The sequence below is a fragment of the Gouania willdenowi genome, chromosome 17 (assembly GCF_900634775.1).
Source record: "Gouania willdenowi chromosome 17, fGouWil2.1, whole genome shotgun sequence".
NCBI lineage: Eukaryota > Metazoa > Chordata > Actinopteri > Blenniiformes > Gobiesocidae > Gouania > Gouania willdenowi.
This window is the reverse complement of record NC_041060.1, coordinates 9,998,789-10,016,488: the sequence shown is the minus strand read 5'-3', so window position 1 is coordinate 10,016,488 and position 17,700 is coordinate 9,998,789. Positions and strand designations below refer to the sequence as shown.

Sequence of the window (17,700 nt, the reverse complement as noted above, 5' to 3'; positions counted from 1 at the left end):
CACCCTCCCAGTGTCACACGACCCCAAGGTTGAGAACCCCTGCATTAGAGAGTGTTAGTTGTTTTTAAGTGTATTAGTCATGATGCATCAGGGCAAGGGTTAAAAATGGGCAAAGGTACCTTTTTTGTTGTGGTTTTTTTTTTTTTTTTTTTAATTCTATTACAAACAATTTTCCTGATTGGAAAAAATAACTCAACAGATGCAACAAATAAATAAATATTTTTGTCGTATGTATTTTTTTTTTTTTTTTACGTGATCAAACTAATGTTATCTGACTTAAAGTGTGCATGTTTTTGTGTAAACTAGTCTTTGCCTCATGGCCTGTTTGATTTGGGGGAAGTGCTTGGTCATTCCACTGGCTTTAAAAACAAAAGGGCTTTACGTGTGTGTGTGTTTGGTGGAACAGAGGGACTCAGAAGAGGTAAGAGACTCACAGCTCAACTAAAAATGCTCTCTAACTTTGCTAATTTGTACTTTGAACAAAATCTCTCTATTAAAACCCATGATTCTCTCTCAGAATGTGAACCTGTCTATCCAGTGGTAATATTAGGCTAAAATTGTGGGTTATTGATTAAATTTGGGTAGATTTGAATGTATTCACGTCTTTGCACATTTGATCAGCCACTGGCAAGAAATAAATGTTCTTTTATTTGCCTCTGTGGTAATTCTGTGTTAGTGCCAGAATGTCTGAGCGGTTCCTCTCTCTGTTTGTGAGGACTTTGCTCTATTGTAAAAAAAAAAAAAAAAATCTCAGCAGATTATCTCCACATGTGATGACACAGAGACAAAAGGGATTTGATCCTTTTTGATTATGGTGAATTTTGGATAAGATTCCATTTGGATTGGACTGAAAGAAAACTGCCAAGATCTTTGTCCTGGGTCTGCTTTGTTTGGATGACGACTAGAACTATTGTTCAATTGTCAGCGCATTAGAATTCACACACTTTTTTTTTGTAAATTAAGATTGAAAAAAAGATCAAAAACTAACTTCTAGCCTTTTTTTGTTGTTGTTGCCAGGTTCTTGTACCCAGTGAGGGACAATGGGCTCTCCTCCCACAGTGCTGAGCCTGTTTGTGGCCCTTCCTGCTCTGCTGTGGGCCTCCCACACCACGCTGTTCCTGGAGGGAGACTCTGATGCTTCAAGGATCTGCAAACCTGCTCCCTACTGGGAAATTGACGGGCAGGCGCCCATGCAAGGGCTGCTGGGTAATGTGGTTGTCGTGGCGCTGCTGAAGGCCACCTGACAGTTGTGCCTCACACAGGCGTCCAAGTAAGAATGAATGACCATGTCATGTGTTAAATGAAATGCCTGGTTTATTAATTGTTCTCCTTATCCAATGGTAGCTTACTTTAGCACAAAAACACAACACTTTCACATGCTCAGTTAAACTGTCTGATGCAGAAATGGGGATTGATCACAGTGGGAGCCACAAATATGTTATCGTCTGATCCAAGGGCCACGTTATGAGAATTCAAATTTCTGCCGTTGTTTGTGTGTTATTGGTGTCATTTAGTACAATTTTCTCTCAGTGTGTTATTGATCCCATTTTATGTGTTTCTGATAATATTTTGTAAATTTGTTTTTGTATATTTCATGTTGTTTGTGGGTTTTTGGTGTCATTTAGTATATTTAGTAAGGATGCAGGAGGCATGCTATAGCTAGACAAATGCTAATGCTAGGTTAGTGCTAATTCTAGCTGAATGCTAATGTTAGATCAATGCTATTACTAGGTTAATGCTAGGCTAATGCTAAAGCTAATGCTAGGTTAGTGCTAATGCTAGTTGAATGCTAATATTAGGTTAGTGCTAATGTTAGGTTATTGCTAAGATTAGGAAAATGCTATATTAGGCTAATGCTAGGCTAATGCTAATGCTAGGTTAGTGCTATTGCTAAGTGAATGCTAATGTTAGGTTAGTGCTAATGCTAGGTTAGTGCTAATGTTAGGTCAATGCTATTACTAGGTTAATACTAGGCTAATGCTAAAACTAATGCTAGGTTAGTGCTAATGCTAGTTGAATGCTAATGTTAGGTTAGTGCTAAAGTTAGGTTATTGCTAATATTAGGATAATGCTATTATTAGGCTAATGCTAGGCTAATGCTAATGATAGGTTAGTGCTAATGCTAAGTGAATGCTATTGTTAGATTGGTACTAATGCTAGGTTAGTGCAAATGTTAGGTTAATGCTAATATTAAGCTAATGCTATTATTAGGCTAATGTTAGGCTAATGCTAGGTTAGTGTTAATGCTAGGCGAATGCCGATGTTAGGTTAGTGCTAATGTTAGGTTAATGTTAATATTAGGTTAATGCTATTACTAGGTTAAATGTTAATGCTAGCTAATGCTATGCTAAGTTAATGTAATGTTAATGCTAGCAAATGCTAATGTAATGCTAATGCTAGCTAATGCTAGCTAATGCTAAGCTAATACAGTTAGATGCGGGCCAGCACCTGCATTCTCACTTGCATTTTCTTCAAGAAAACCCCACAAACATCAAGTAAATACACAAAATAAGAGGGAAAATGTACAAAATAATACAAAAAATCCACAAAGCTATTCTCTTCTAGCTATTCTAGTTATCTCTTATTTTGCATGTTTTTGTTGCCGTTTTTCAGTAATTTTTGACGTCATCTTGAGTATTTTTCTGTCACTTTGTGGGTTTTTGGAGCCAATTTGTCTGTTTACTTTTGGAAGTTGCATGTGGCAGTATCAAACAGGTCCTACACATTCATGACAAACAAGCACTTTTGCAACATGTACTTTTCATTACTCGTGTAGCTACTCTATTTGTTCATAGCGTGCAATAATTTGTTGAACCTCTGGATGACCAATCGGATTCCAAATTAGACAGTTTTACAATACAATAAAGTGGATTAAATTAATGTTTTGGTTTAGTTGTTTGAAGAAAACATCTTCACTCAGTAGCTCTTCCCTTTCCTCTCTTTCTCCACCTCAGCATTGGACGCCTGCGTGACAAGCTGACTCGCAGTAATCTGACTGACGTGTCGTACATGATAGTGAATGATCGAGAGGCTCATTCCAGAACCATGTACTCGGAGCTAAAGAGAAGAGCGCCTGCTGGGGTCCCAGTTTATCAGCAGGCACCCCTTCAAAACGACGTGTGGGACGCTCTGGACGGGGATAAAGATGACTTCCTGATTTATGATCGGTCAAGTTAACCAAGATATTTGTTTTATTTCCAACTAATCAAATTTTCTATGTTAAGTTCTTAACCAAATTTTTGTGAAATATAATTTTTATAAAATGTTTTTTTTTTTTTTATTAAATTCATTTTTTAAAATCATTAAACGAACTATAATTTTCCTCCTGTTTAATCTCTCTTCAGGTGTGGGCTCCTCACCTTCCACATTGTTCTACCACACAGTTTCCTGACGAACCCGTACGTGGAGGCTGCCATCCGAGTCACTTATCTGACAAACATCTGCAACTGCACCGTGAGTATCCATTATGCACCAAACAAAGCACTCAATCAGATGTGTTGATACTGTCCTCGTGAAAGAACTCCTAGGGATTAGGGGTGTCCCGATCCGATATTGATATCGGAGATCGGTCCGATATCAGCCAGGAAACGAATATTGGATTTTGTCAAACTGCATCTAAAATCTCCAATATATACGATATTATATTTATTCAATTATAGAATACTGTAGATATTATGTTGAAGGTTAAAATGTATGCAACCAATTGGTTAACAATAAATGGGTCCGTTTTTCTCATACCTACTGTTGCTGACTATTGTTTTCTGTTTTTCAAGCCTTATCTAACATTCCACGCTGCAAAATAAGTAATAAAAGTATGTATGATTCATGCTGATATCGTATTGGATCGGTATCTGCCAATACTCAGGCCTGCAACATCGGTATCAGAAGTGAAAAAAGGGACATCGGGACATCCCTACGAAGGATACATCAAAGCAATCAGTAGATGCCGCTGAGGAAGACTGACAGTTGGCGAAACGTGTCTGAATAAATGACACCTTAACATATTATTTCAAATAAGAAGACACAATTAACTGGAATTAGATTTGCAGGATAACCATCTGAAAGTGTGCGTCCTTGTGAATCTGCTGCCGTTTGGTGCTCTCAGCTTATGTCATAGCGGTAGTCAAAACATGTAGTCAGAGACCTTGGTGTACGTTATCAGTGTGCTATATCTGGCCTGTTTACGGCATTCTGACCGGAGCTGACCAGGTGATAGATTTCTGTATTCCATCACATCAGTATTACTGTTTTGTTTTTCAGACACACTCGGCTTCATTGAGCGATGGAAACAGCACTGGTGTGAATGGAACAACTCTGGTTAACCAGACAACTTCAGTCACAGCGCCCACTCCTGCTACTCATCATCATCATTAGACCCCAAACCAATCAGACCATCACCATTAGCTTTAGCGTTCATCACCCTGCAAACTGCAGCGATGGCGGCGGGATGTAAGAGGATGCTGAACCCCACCCGTGACTTATCGTACATACATTAATGCAGTGGTTCGCAATCAATTTCATCCCGCGATCCCCAAAATAATGGTCCCAGAGACCGGGGACCCCCACTGTACCTGAAGGTGGTTGAACACAGACATGAAGATTGAAGAACAGTCATGTGTAGACAGGGTCATCTATAAGGGGGGATAAAGAGGAGAGATTTTTGGGGTCCATCCACAAAAGTCAGCAAAATGATGATCCATTGTTTTATGAATCTGTGATAAACACATTTATTTATTTATCTGAATAATATCCACAGTTATCCAGCAAGTTTATTATTATTTGGGCAATAGTATATACAAACCCTTTTCCAAAAAATTAGAATAGCATTGAAAAGTTTCCATATTTCCATTCAAAAAGTTAAACTTTCATAGATTATAGATTGAGGGCCCACAATTTAAAAGATTTCAAGTATTTATTTGTTTATTTTTACATAATTTGGGCTTCCAGCTCATAAAACCCACGAAAACAGGAATTCAAAAAATTAGAATACTGTTAAGAAATCATTTACTTCTCAGTTTATGCAGAACAAAAAAAAGAGAAGAAGGACTGGACTGCTGGACTATTGACTAAGGTCCTCTTTTCTGATGAAAGTAGAGTGTGTCTTTCATTTGGGAATCAAGGTCCAAGGGTTTGGAGGAAGACGGGTGAGGAACAGAACCTAAGCTGCTTGAGGTCCAGTGTGAAATATCCACAGTCAGTCATGATTTGAGGTGCAACGTTCCGTTCTGTTCCTGTCTGTATCTTAAAGATGTAAATCCTTTTAATCAGAAAATACATTGGGTCAACAGTGACCAAAAATGGTGGGAAAGGTGATGAAATGGGTTTTTAAAAACCACAGCAATTGGTTAAAAGTTGCAAATTAGAGTGGCCAAAAATGGATAGTAAAAAACTATCAAAATTGATAAATGTGGTTAAAATGGCAAAAAAAAAAAAAAAAAAAAAAAAAAAAGAAAGCATGAAATATGGTAAAAACAGGTTAAAAGTTAAAATAATGGGTCAACATATGTGACATGAGGTAGGAAAAATGGTGGAAAGCGTTTATATGTGCAGAAAATGTCTTGAAAGTGGGAAAAAATGTGCAGAAAAGGCATTAAAATTTGATGGAAAAGTGGCAGAAATGGGAGTAAAGCAGCAAAACTGCTTTAAAAACAAGCAAAATATGGCAAGAAAAAGTGATGAAAATGGGTTAAAATGTCGCAAGTTGGGTGTAGTTGCAGAATAAGGGTAAAAATAAGCAAAAATTGGCTTAAATTGTTCAAAAAATATTCGGCGACCCCCTCTCAGTGTCTCGCAACCCCCAAATGGGATCCTGACCCCAAGGTTGAGAACCCCTGCACTAATGTGTGCTCCTTCATCTGAATATTCTTCTGTATTTGTATGTACACTGATGTTGTTTTCTCTGATCAGCTGAGTGTGTTTGAAGCATTGCTCAGAGTTGCTTCCAGTAACTCCACACCCTCCCACTCTGTGTGAACCATAGCAAGATGTACTTCTCCAATCTTCTCCCATTTATGAAGTCGACAGTGAGAAAAGCTGCCCTGCAGACGCCTGTGGATGGATGTGAGTGGAGAGATGGGATTTCACTGACTGTTACTGTCATTCTGACGGAGGCAGGAGAGGACGTGAAAAAAGCCTCTGAAGTTTCTGCTTCAAGTCGATTCGCTGTCATCACATGTTGGTTCATATTTAGGTTCTACGAGGAATGTTCTGTCTCACTTTGAATTCTACTAGAATCCCTGTTTCTTTTTTTGTTTTTTGTTTTTTTAGACAATTAATGTAAATTATAATTACTACTAATGATGTATGTCATACTTTTACAAAACTGGGTGATTTATTCTAAGCCCAAAGCCAACCCTTAAGTCACCAATCCAAAAAAATGATAAAGTTGAAGAAAATTTCCTTCTTTTTTTGTTTTATTTTTCTCTAAAAGCAAAACTGTTCAACAATGATCCACAGCTTATGATAATAAATGACATATTGATTTGGATACAAATGCCTCTTTCCTGCCAATACAAACCGTGGTTGCATATCTTCAGATATGAAACTTAAATACTTGCTTAATACACCGCAGAGCTGGGGTCAATTAGAATTAGAATTGGAATTGGTAATTAATTACAATAATGACATATTTCTAATTGTAATCTTGAAAAAATGTGTTGCCGTTGTATTAGTAACTGAATGGTAATTTAGTACATATAATTGACTTTGTACTTGGCATATAAAAACTGCCATTTATAATATAATTTAACACAAAACTTACAGTTCTATAGTTTACACATATGTAGTTAAAATTATTAAAATATGTTTCATATCAGGTTTAGCTTAAATGTTTTATATACATATATTGTGTATTTTACAGCTGATTTAAGACTTGGGTCAAAACAGACCTGTTTTCATAAGAGACGCTAACAAAAAGTGAAAGTTTTATGGGGTTATTCATTAAAATCTCAGTAATTTTGATCAATTGTAAATAAACTGTAGTAATTGAGAACATAATAAAACATAATTGAATGCAGAATTGTAATTGACCCCAACCCTGAGGCATAGTCCAGTAAATTAAGAAAGACACAAGATTAGAAAAGTTTATAAATCTGGATTTTTATTTTATTTGATCTTTCAGAGAATTTTTTTTCCCTCATCTTTTAATTATTTTTATCCTTAATATTTGACTATTATTGCTTACTGCTATATACATTATTATTATTTCATTGTTTTAATTGTGTTGACTCTAAATAGTGCTTATCCTTAGGACTTGAGTAGTCTGTAATGAGTACCATATGGCAGGCTAAAGACACTACTAAAGCATGCATGCACCGTGCACACTCACACAAGCAGAAGACTATGGGTTCATGACCCCAGTGCAGCTTAAAGACATGGCTGAGGCGCAGCATGCAGTGCATGAGCAGCGAGCTGAGAGGACACTTTGAAACAATTCCTCATCACAATGAAGGTAAAGCCGCACTTTATTCTGTTATTCATGAAACTAAAGGATGATGTGGTCAGCTGAGGATAGACCTATGTGCTACAGATGTTACACTGAGCTCGAATTATGTTGTGTTAGGAAATAAAATAAAAATCTCGTTTCAAGTTTAAATCTCTTTTCTGATGTGATTTTATTTTTTTTAGATTTTTTTTAATTATCATTATTGTAGAAGAATAATGAACCTAAAAGATTCAGAGGTTATAAAAGTCTGGCTCCGTCAGGGATTTCCTTCAGTAAATCCTCACAGTGAAACAAGGTGAAGCTTATCTTCTTAGCAGAGTCCACACAGCATGTCGCTTCTACACTGTAAACAATAATACGTTGACCTCACTTAAGATATGTAAATTTGTTGCATTAAAAAAAAGTCTGTTGACTTTAATAAACAACCTTTTCAATCAAAAAAAAGTTTACTTCAATAATAATAATAATAACAAGGCGGTGGCTATCCGTACGGTTGCCAAATCAATATACCAACATTCTATCCGTACGCAGTGCCCCAATTTGGCCAGTTTAGGTCACGTGATACGTCAGTCATTGGCCAGTGACTAAGACTAAACCTAACCCTAACCCTAAAAAGTGTTGCAATATTGAGTTATAACCTAACCCTAACCTTAATCTTAACCCTTACCCTAACCCTAACCCTAAAAAGTGTTGCAATATTACAAACCTAAACCTAAACCCAAATCTAAACCTAAACCTAAACCCAAATCTAAACCTAAACCTAACCCTAAACCTAAACCTAAACCTAACCCTAAACCTAAACCTAATCCTAAACCCAAACCCAAACCCAAACCTAAACCTAAACCTAACCCTAAACCTAAACCTAACCCTAAACCCAAACCCAAACCCAAACCTAAACCTAACCCTAAACCTAAACCTAAACCTAACCCTAAACCTAAACCTACCCCTAAACCCAAACCCAAACCCAAACCCAAACCTAAACATAAACCTAAACCTAAACCCAAACCCAAACCCAAACCTAAACCTAAACCTAAACCTAAACCCAAATCTAAACCTAAACCTAAACCTAAACCTAACCCAAACCTAACCCTAAACCCAAACCTAAACCTAACCCTAAACCTAACCCTAAACCTAATCCTAATCCTAACCCTAAACCTAATCCTAACCTTAAAGATAAACATAACCCTAACCCTAAAACGCTATGTACTTGTACTTCGGTAACCGTACAAATAGACAAATAAAAAAAAAAAAAAATTCTATCACAGGAAAAAAGTGTTCAAATGCAATTATTTGGGTCTTATATATATATATATATATATATATATATATATATATATATATATATATATATATATATATATATATATTACATTTAAACACTTTTTTTCTTTGATTGAAGTAAACTTTTTTTGGATTGAAAATGTTCTTATTTATTTATTTTTTTTAATTGAAGTGATTTATTTTTTAGCACGTCTAAGAAGTTCCTGGGTTCAAGCCCTGGGGTGGACACTTGGGTCCTTTCTGTGTGGAGTTTGCATGTTCTCCCGTGGGTTTCCTCCCACAATCTAAAAACATGACTGTTAGGTGGATTGGAGTCTCTAAATTACCTAGGAGTGAATGTGAATGGTTGTCTGTCTATATGTTGCCCTGCAGTGGACTGGTACCCTGGCCAGGGTGTACCCCCACCTTGCACCCAGTGTGAGCCGGAGATGGGCACCAGCACACCCCTTGAATAAAAAAAAAAAGAAAAAAAAAGGAAAAACAGGAACAAACGGGTCTGAAAATGGATGGTTATAGACAGAATGTGTTGTCACCACTAGGGGGCGCAGAAGCCCAAGTTAAATTCTTTTTTTTTAACCAATTTCCATCTACAGCCCAAAAGGAGCTAAAAGAGGAGCCATCATCAGACAACAGATGGCAGCACTGTTGCATGTTCCTCATCCACCTGTCATCCACACCAGACAGCCATTCATCAAGAGGATTATTAGTTATTATCCATAATCAGGAGATACATTTGGATTAGCCAACATAATCCAGGGATTATAATCCAGATCATCTCCAAGTGACTTAATCAAATTTTGAATTGCGTGTTCTTCCTTTATGAGGAAAGGGACAATTATCATTATGAATGTAGTACGCAGTGATAAAAGAGACAGTTAATGTATCATGGATCACTTTTATGGGATTTATTTATTTATTTATTTATTTTTAATCATGTGATTTGATCAAAGTGCAAATGATGAACATAAATGGATCAGATTAATTCAACTTGGCTGTTTAATTGTGGAATAAAATAAATTAGTTGTTTTACCCACAACACAGTAATACTAATAAGGTCTTTATTTGTGATTAATTGTATGTATGGGTGACTGGTTTTGGTCACCCATATATGGATTTATACACGCATAACATGCATATAAAAATAAATAAATAAATAAATAAATAAATAATAATAATAATAATAATAATAATAATAATAATAATAATAATAATAATAATAACAGTAATGCACTATATAAAACCTATGTATTATTATTATCATTATTATATTATAATAATAATTATTATTATTAAAATTTCTTAAAAGTAGTATTTTCAAGTATCTGTACCATACTTGAGTGTTGTTTTTTATAATAAAATGTGACACATTGTGCATCAGTGTCACTATGTTCAAGATTTTTTTAATTAAATTCAATACTTAAGTAATTTTCCATGGAAATACTTCAGTAGTTTCAATTTTAAACAACTCTTTAATGAATGCTCTATTAAAATGTCTTTCAGGTTCTCACAACGTGGCAGAAATTCCAACTGTTTTACCATGGAATTCTGGGAAATGGGGGTAAGTGCTCTTTTTGTTCTGTATTTGAACTCATTTTATTTTAAAATAAACCCTATAGTTAGATTTTCTTGTCTCTTTTGTTTGTCCAGACAGAAGAACCAACAAGTGGCCCCTGGTTTCGTCTCCTGTGCCAATTATCAGTATCTTCTTGTGTTATCTGCTAATAATATGGGTGGGGCCTAAGCTGATGGCAAAAAGACAGCCAGTTTACCTCAAGCCTGTCCTGATAGTTTACAACTTTGGCATGGTCTGCCTGTCTGCATACATGTTCTATGAGGTAAGATGATCTCAGCATACGATAAAACCATTTTAAGACCATTGTAGTTCATTTTTTATCTGTACTTTAAGAAAATAGAAAAATATTGAAAAAATGAGGCTTCAACTGATGATTCCACAGGGCATTGTCATAGTTTTTGTCAACTTTTTTTTTTTTTTTTAAGTGACAATAAATAAAGTATGACTAATTAAAAAAATACTAAGTCAAAATATATTCATATTTTCATTAACAAATAAAATTGATACTATAATATTGTCCAAAAGGGACAAAATCAATGGGATCATGTGGTCTTATGCATTGATGTCTGTCTGTGTGTATTTACAAACATTAAAACCATCCCATATCAGGTTGATAAAAGGTAAACAAATCTAAAAAAAAAAAAAAAAAATGTGTAAACTCTTATGTTTTATATTTTAGTCAACTATATCGGTAACAGATTGGTTCGAATAGAATTTTAGTTGACTTAAACTAGACTAGTATGGTAACTGAAATGGTCCTTATGACAAAATGTTGCATTTTAGTCAAAAGACTATAAATAAAATTCAATCTAAATGTGTTTCATTTATGTTGAACATGAACACAAACAAACAGTGTTTAGTATTGAAATAAATATATAAATACATTTTTAAAAAAACAAAACAAATCCTAAGTGAAGCCCGTGTCATGTTCGAAAAGCAGGAGTAAATTTGTTGTCAAAAATAACCATGATTTACTGCAATTCTGCTAAGGTTTTTAAAGGAGAATTCGCTAAAGGTTTAGGGGTATTAAAATGTGTGCAAACGTCACTCCACGCGCTAATAAGGAGTACAAACGCCAGGAAATCAGGACTGCACGTCTTCAGCGCGTCAGAATGAGTCCTCAATCCATTTAGCACGTTTCCCTCTGATGAATATGTAAAGTTGGCAGATCTCTTAAGGGGTGCAAAAAAATGAGATGAGGAAATGCAAATAAATGAATGCAGTGGGCACAATGCATTTCATCAAATCTGGAACTATTTGCGGTGATTGTCTTAGCACTGGAAAATAGTGCGACTGACAAGCAGGTGCAAACACACACGCAGAGATCAGCTGCAGCAAATGTTGACACAAAACACAGTGGAGATGGAAAAAAAGGCTCCAGTTAACCTTTCTAGCATAATAAAATAATTAAAATAAAACAATAGTCAATATTAACAGCCACTGAATGAGAAAATAAAGTGTGAGTGAAGTGTGTGTGAGGGAGAGAAAAAGCTGCACACCCGCAGCGGGGCGTGTGTGTAGTCTGGTGACGCTGCGGTGGAGGGTGGATGCTATGGACGCACCGCTTCAGTGACGTTTTGACCGTTAAACTCTGGTGTCGCGTTAATGGAAGGAGCATCAGGACAGAATCAGCTGATCAGATGCGTAATTTACGCAGTGATGGCACAATGTTCACATATGAGAGTGTGGTGACACAGCTCTACTAAGGAGGTCAGACCTGCTGGATGATGGTCAGTGAATCAGCTTCAAATGGTGCTGATCGACTGATTGACAGACTGTGTTGCTGCTGTGTTGATCAATAGCAGATCAATAGGACGTTTCTGTCCAAATCTGCCTGTTTTACGTGGACTGGTCAGAGCAAAGTTACAGGACCTGACGGAGCAGCGACATTACATTATGGGGAAAAATATCTTTAAGTTTTAAAGTTTTTTGTTGCTGTTGATGTTGTTGTTTTATCAAAAATAAATTAAAAACATTTCTGTTCATTTAGTTTTCTACATTATCAAACGTTTGTGCAGCAGACAGAGAAGTCCATCTGTCTCCAATGTAACGTCCTCAAATGTCATTGTGTGCTTCTGTGCACTCACGTCTCCACATTGAATGAGCAAAATGCTAATTTAAAAAGGGCGGTCTGCACCACTTCTGCACGTGCACTAATCATTGCTCCAATCTTAGTGAATTCCTCGCAGCAGGTGAGGAAACTGTCACCAAAGGATTTAGGGACGTGACTGGTTTACCACCCTTTATTTCAGATCTTAGTGAATCCGCCCCATAGTCCTTAGGAATCCTTTAGCACATCAATGTGCAACCTAAAGCTTAAATTTATGGATGAATCTAGAAGCTTAAGTAGTGTTTATCACAAAAGACAGTTCTACTGATAAAATTTGAAAATTTACCTTAACAGTTCATTACTTTTCATCCTCCATTTCTTTTTGTTTCTTTTTTTTTTAAGCAATGACAATTTTAGATAAAAGGTAATTTTGTGTGTCTATAACTAACGTGGCAATAAAAGCAGCTTTTGTCTTTCCAGTTCACAGCCTCCGCCTGGTTGGCCAGATACAGCCTGCTGTGCCAGCCAGTAGATTACAGCAACAGCCCCAACGCTATGAGGGTGTGTGTGCCTACTATTACTATTACTATTACCATACATCCTGCTCTGTTTGCAAGGTTTACAACTGATAGACAGCTTTAGGACATGGGATATTTGGTTTGATCTTGTTTGAGTCTAAAAATACAAGCAAAAAAAAAAAAAAGCAAGCAAACTGACGTCTTTTCTCACACAACAGATGGCAAGAGTTTGCTGGTGGTTCTACTTCTCTAAAGTTATAGAGCTCAGTGATACGGTTTGTAACAAAGCCTTATTATTATTATTATTATTATTATTATTAGACATACTGTGATGTTCCTTTTTCACAAGGTAATTGTTTGCGCTATGCATTGCTTTGTGTCATTGTGTGGCTTAGATATTTTTCATACTGAGGAAAAAGAACAGTCAGCTGACCTTCCTGCACGTCTACCATCACGCCACCATGATCTTCAACTGGTGGGCCGGGGTTAAATATGTGGCGGGAGGCCAGTGTGAGTACAACCCACCATTCTCACTATTAAACCATGACCTTATAGAGAAAACACACTGTGTTATTATTCTACGTGGGGCCGAAAACCAGAAGAAAACTTTATCGTGTAAATGTTTTCACAGCTTTCCTGATCGGTCTGATCAACTCCCTGGTCCATGTGGTGATGTATCTGTACTACGGCCTGGCAGCGCTGGGGCCAAGTATGACCAAGTACCTTTGGTGGAAACGCCACCTCACTTCCTTGCAGCTGGTTAGTGTGAATCACTAAAGCAGGGGTGTCAAATTAATTTGAATTCAGGGGCCAGTGTGACCTCAAGTGGGCCTTAGATTTTAGGTGGGGTAAAAATAAAAAAAAAGAACAACTTTAGCATTATTGTGCCCTAGTTTCTAATATCAGTTCAATTCACTTCAAAAATGCTTGATTTTGTTACCAATTTTTCTGTACTTTTGTGGAATTGTTTGGGAGAATTTGTCCTCATGTTATTCCTCATACAGTATAAACACCCCCAGCCCTGAATGGAATAGGTATGATGATGGATGGAGAGATGGATGGATGACAAATATTTAACCCCTTGTTCTCTCCAGCTGCTAGCATACCAGTATACAGTATTAACAGCTAGCCTCTATTGCAGAGGGGCCACATGATCAGAGGGCCCCATGATCAACATTCATGTCAGCATTTAGAATAATGAGCGATATGAACAATAATGCAGGAAAGAACTAAGAGGTTTTATAGTAATTTTGTGTTTTTTCTGTCATTCTATCTATGTTTGTTGTTGTCTTGCTTGTTGTGAGGCATTTTGTGCATTTTTTCTGTAAAATATATATATTTTTTGGAGTCATATTGTGTATATGAGCTCTGTCATTTTGCGTTTTTTTTGTAGTAATTTTTGTGTATTTGTTTGTTAGTACTGTGGGTTTGCAGAGTCATTTTTGGTGTTTTTCCTGTCTTTTGGTGTAATTTTCTTGTCTATTTCTGTAATTTTGTTTATTTTCCTGAGTAATTTTGTGTATTACTGTTGTTGTTTTGTTCATTTTTGCAGTAGTTCTGTGTGTTTTTGGAGTATCTTCTGTGTTTCTCTCTCGTCTTTAACTGCATTTTCCTGCAATGTTGTAATTCTTTGTGTTTTTTTTTAATGTGTTCTTTCTCTTCTTTTATATATTTTTCTGTCATTTTGTACATTTACTTTGGGGGCCACATAAAATTATACAGAGGGCCCCCGGCAGCCAGTTGCCTATGTCTGCCCTATTGGAACAACCATTATCCGACTGATAAACAAACAACGCATCGTTTGCTGTTTTTACCTTTTCTTCCGTCTTTTTCATGGTTGCAGATTATATAGGTCACTACGAGGCCTCACTGGCATTTAATAATTGTTCTGACCTTTGCATTGACCCCCAAGCCGTCATTAACAGTTGACTTCACAAATGAGTGAACTGAAGCTGAGATATTTGAGATGATGTGGGAGACTGAAGATTGTGTTTCTGTATATGCGTGGGGTGGGTGGGGGCAGGTTGGTTAGCTATACCGAGGGGCCTCTTTTGGTAATTCATTAACACATACATTGAAAAGAGAGACATATAATGACTGGAGTGATACAGACAGTTAGGATGCACAACGTCCATCAAGTTTATTTACCCTGACTGGATCCTGGTGGTTTTTTTTTTTCTCCTGTGGCTCTATGAAACATATGGCTGCTGTGTAATACCATAAAAAAAACCAAGCATGGGAGGGTACAGATGGTCTGTACAACAACATTAGTTTAATTGTTGCAGTTTTTTAATATTATTATTTTTTTTAATACATCTTACACAAAGTTAGATTAGAAATGATAGAAATTATAGAGACAACAATTATTAGGGGGGGCATCTCGATACAACTTTTTCACTTCCGATATGAGTATTAAGTATTGGTCAATAACGAAATCACGTAAATAATTTTATTACTTATTTTCTAGTATGGAATGTTAGAAAAGGCTTCATCATTTCATATTACGCAAAACAGAAAGCTATAGTCAGCAACAACAGGTATGAGGAAAAACTAGTCCATTTATGATCAACCAATGGCTTACGTGAATTTTAACCTCAAATATGAGAATATTCTATAAATAAATAAATAAATAAATAAATAAATAAATAAATAAAATAAAAACAAATTATGTATCAAAGATTTTAGATCCAGGTCGATTATAATCAGATACTCTTTATTTTTCTGATTTCAGACCGATATCCAATATCAATATCTGATCAGGACACCATTAACAATGATCATTATACACAATATATGGAGTGAAATATGACTTTTTTTTTTTTTGTCTAGCATCATTTTGCAGCAAACCTGTTTAACAGTGTTTGAAAACTGAATCTTATTATTGTAGGTAAAATTACCTTTAGTCTTACATTTGTAAATCACATTTTACTGTATAATATTTGCAGAGGAAATGACCCCAAATTAGTTTTGTTGCGTATGGGGCGCTGAGTGTAAAGTTGTGCATGCTAAAAAAAAAAAAAACATGTCAATGTTAAATCTGAATCCAATGTTTAACATGTAAGATTTACATTTAACATTTAGATTGAATCTAAATCTAAATGTTAAATCTAAATTATATATATAAATGTTAAATGTAAATGTCAAACATTTAGATTTAGATTTAACATTGACATTATATTTTCACGAGAAAAAAAAATACCACAAATTCCTCAAATATTGCTGCAAATCTAGTCAAAAGTAACAAACAAATTCACATACGTTTTTTTAAAGGCAGTGGCTCTTCGTACGGTTTCCATATCAATATAGCAACAGTCTGTCCGTACGCAGAGCCCCTTTTTGGCCAATTTAGGTCACATGATAGGTCAGTCATTGGCCAGTTTAAGTTGCGTGACCTAACCTAACCCTAAAAATTGTTGCGATATTGGGTTATAACCTAACCCTAAACCAAACCCTAACCCTATAACGTACTTGAACTTCGGTAACTGCACCAATAGCATCGAGGGCTGTCCGTACGGCAACCGTACAAATAGACAGTTTTTTTTTTAAATGTGGTTTGTCACTAAATGTTGCAAAAAGTTGTCATTTATTTTAGAATGCGCAACTTTAAAATCGGCGCCCATGGTGCACGTGGCTTTGTTTCCAGGAAAGATAACATTTACATGTTTTTCATACATTGTCTATCAAAGTCTAAAGTACGGTCATATTTACCGTCAGGTTTCATTGTTTGTGGTTACTGTCCACATATTCTGCACATAAGTCCTTTTGACATTCCTTATTCCCTCTCTTTTTTTTCCTTCTCCTCACCAGCTCCAGTTTTTCATCGTAACCATCCACACAACCTACAACCTGTTTGCCGACTGTGACTTTCCCGACTCCATGAACACGGTTGTGTTGGCCTACTCCATCAGCCTTATTGTGCTCTTCAGTAACTTTTACTATCGTAGTTACCTTGGCCGAAAAACGACCAAAACTCAATAATGTTGTCGAAAATAAGTGTTTTGAAAAAATTCAAAAATACCAATAATATGAAAAATGTTACTTAGGAAGCTTAAGATAAGGTGACCAAAGGAAATTAAACAGTTATCTTGTAATTTGGTAATTAATTAACTTAAGGTGATACATAAAAAAAGGTAAATAAACACAATGAAAAATTAAGAGAAACCTATTTTATACATTGGTATTTCTAATAAACATTTGTAATCTATTGCTTTTTCAGTTATTTATCCTACAGCCAATCCTCATTAGTCCCCTCCCCCAGTTCCTGTTAGACAATACCTCCTAATCATGATTACTTTTCCCTTCTCCTGTTCCCATTGGCTGGCATTCATAGCATGTAGCTTACCATTGGCCCCATAGACAACACACATTCTACAGTCTATATGTCCTCCTGCATGGGTGGATCATTATTTACCTCACCAGTTGTCCCTCTTGAATCAATTTTACCAACTGAAGGACCCTTGTTCAGTCACGCTCATCCCTCTCCACTCCATCTGTTGGGAAGCAGACATATGATAGAACTGAGAAGTCAACATGTCAGCTTCCATTACTCCCTCTTGTGGACAGATATGTGTTAACTAACTGCCATTAGTGGTTGAGTTACAGCCTAGGTTCCCAAAGTGGGGTACGGGTACCCCCAGGTGTATGCAAATTGTCATAGGGGGGTACCTGAATGAAAATTAAAAACAATGACAACATTGAAAACTAGAATATAAATAGATCAGCTAATGTTAATTCTAGATTAATGCGAATGCTAGGTGAATGTTAATGCTAATGCTAGGCTAATGAAAGGTCAATGTTGATGTTAGGCTAATGCTAATGATGGCTAATTCTATTG

General features: G+C 36.1%; 2 protein-coding genes across 3 annotated transcripts; both read left to right on the top strand.

Moving 5' to 3' along the window:
* Positions 1–311: 311 nt before the first annotated feature.
* selenop2 (selenoprotein P2) lies at positions 312–4,650 on the top strand. Of its 2 annotated transcripts, none has more exons than XM_028472218.1 (5): positions 312–421; positions 1,018–1,270; positions 2,955–3,167; positions 3,345–3,453; positions 4,261–4,650. In XM_028472218.1, exons 2-5 carry the CDS (start codon positions 1,041–1,043, stop codon positions 4,372–4,374), a joined length of 666 nt encoding a protein of 221 aa, XP_028328019.1. In that variant the 5' UTR covers positions 312–421; positions 1,018–1,040; the 3' UTR covers positions 4,375–4,650. The 2 variants fall into 2 exon arrangements, with proteins under 2 accessions (XP_028328019.1, XP_028328020.1); XM_028472219.1 differs by lacking the exon at positions 312–421 and adding an exon at positions 865–920.
* Positions 4,651–7,444: 2,794 nt separating this feature from the next.
* On the top strand, positions 7,445–16,844 carry elovl8a (ELOVL fatty acid elongase 8a). The gene is made up of 8 exons (XM_028473347.1): positions 7,445–7,450; positions 10,226–10,283; positions 10,373–10,560; positions 12,829–12,909; positions 13,085–13,141; positions 13,262–13,376; positions 13,498–13,625; positions 16,674–16,844. Exons 1-8 carry the CDS (start codon positions 7,445–7,447, stop codon positions 16,842–16,844), a joined length of 804 nt encoding a protein of 267 aa, XP_028329148.1.
* The last annotated feature ends 856 nt before the right edge of the window (positions 16,845–17,700 follow it).

Excerpts from the sequence above, each read along its gene's own strand:
- elovl8a (XM_028473347.1), top strand. Across the intron at positions 12,910-13,084 it reads ACAGCCCCAACGCTATGAGG|ATGGCAAGAGTTTGCTGGTG; the intron begins GTGTGTGTGCCT and ends CTCACACAACAG. Across the intron at positions 13,377-13,497 it reads ATATGTGGCGGGAGGCCAGT|CTTTCCTGATCGGTCTGATC; the intron begins GTGAGTACAACC and ends ATGTTTTCACAG.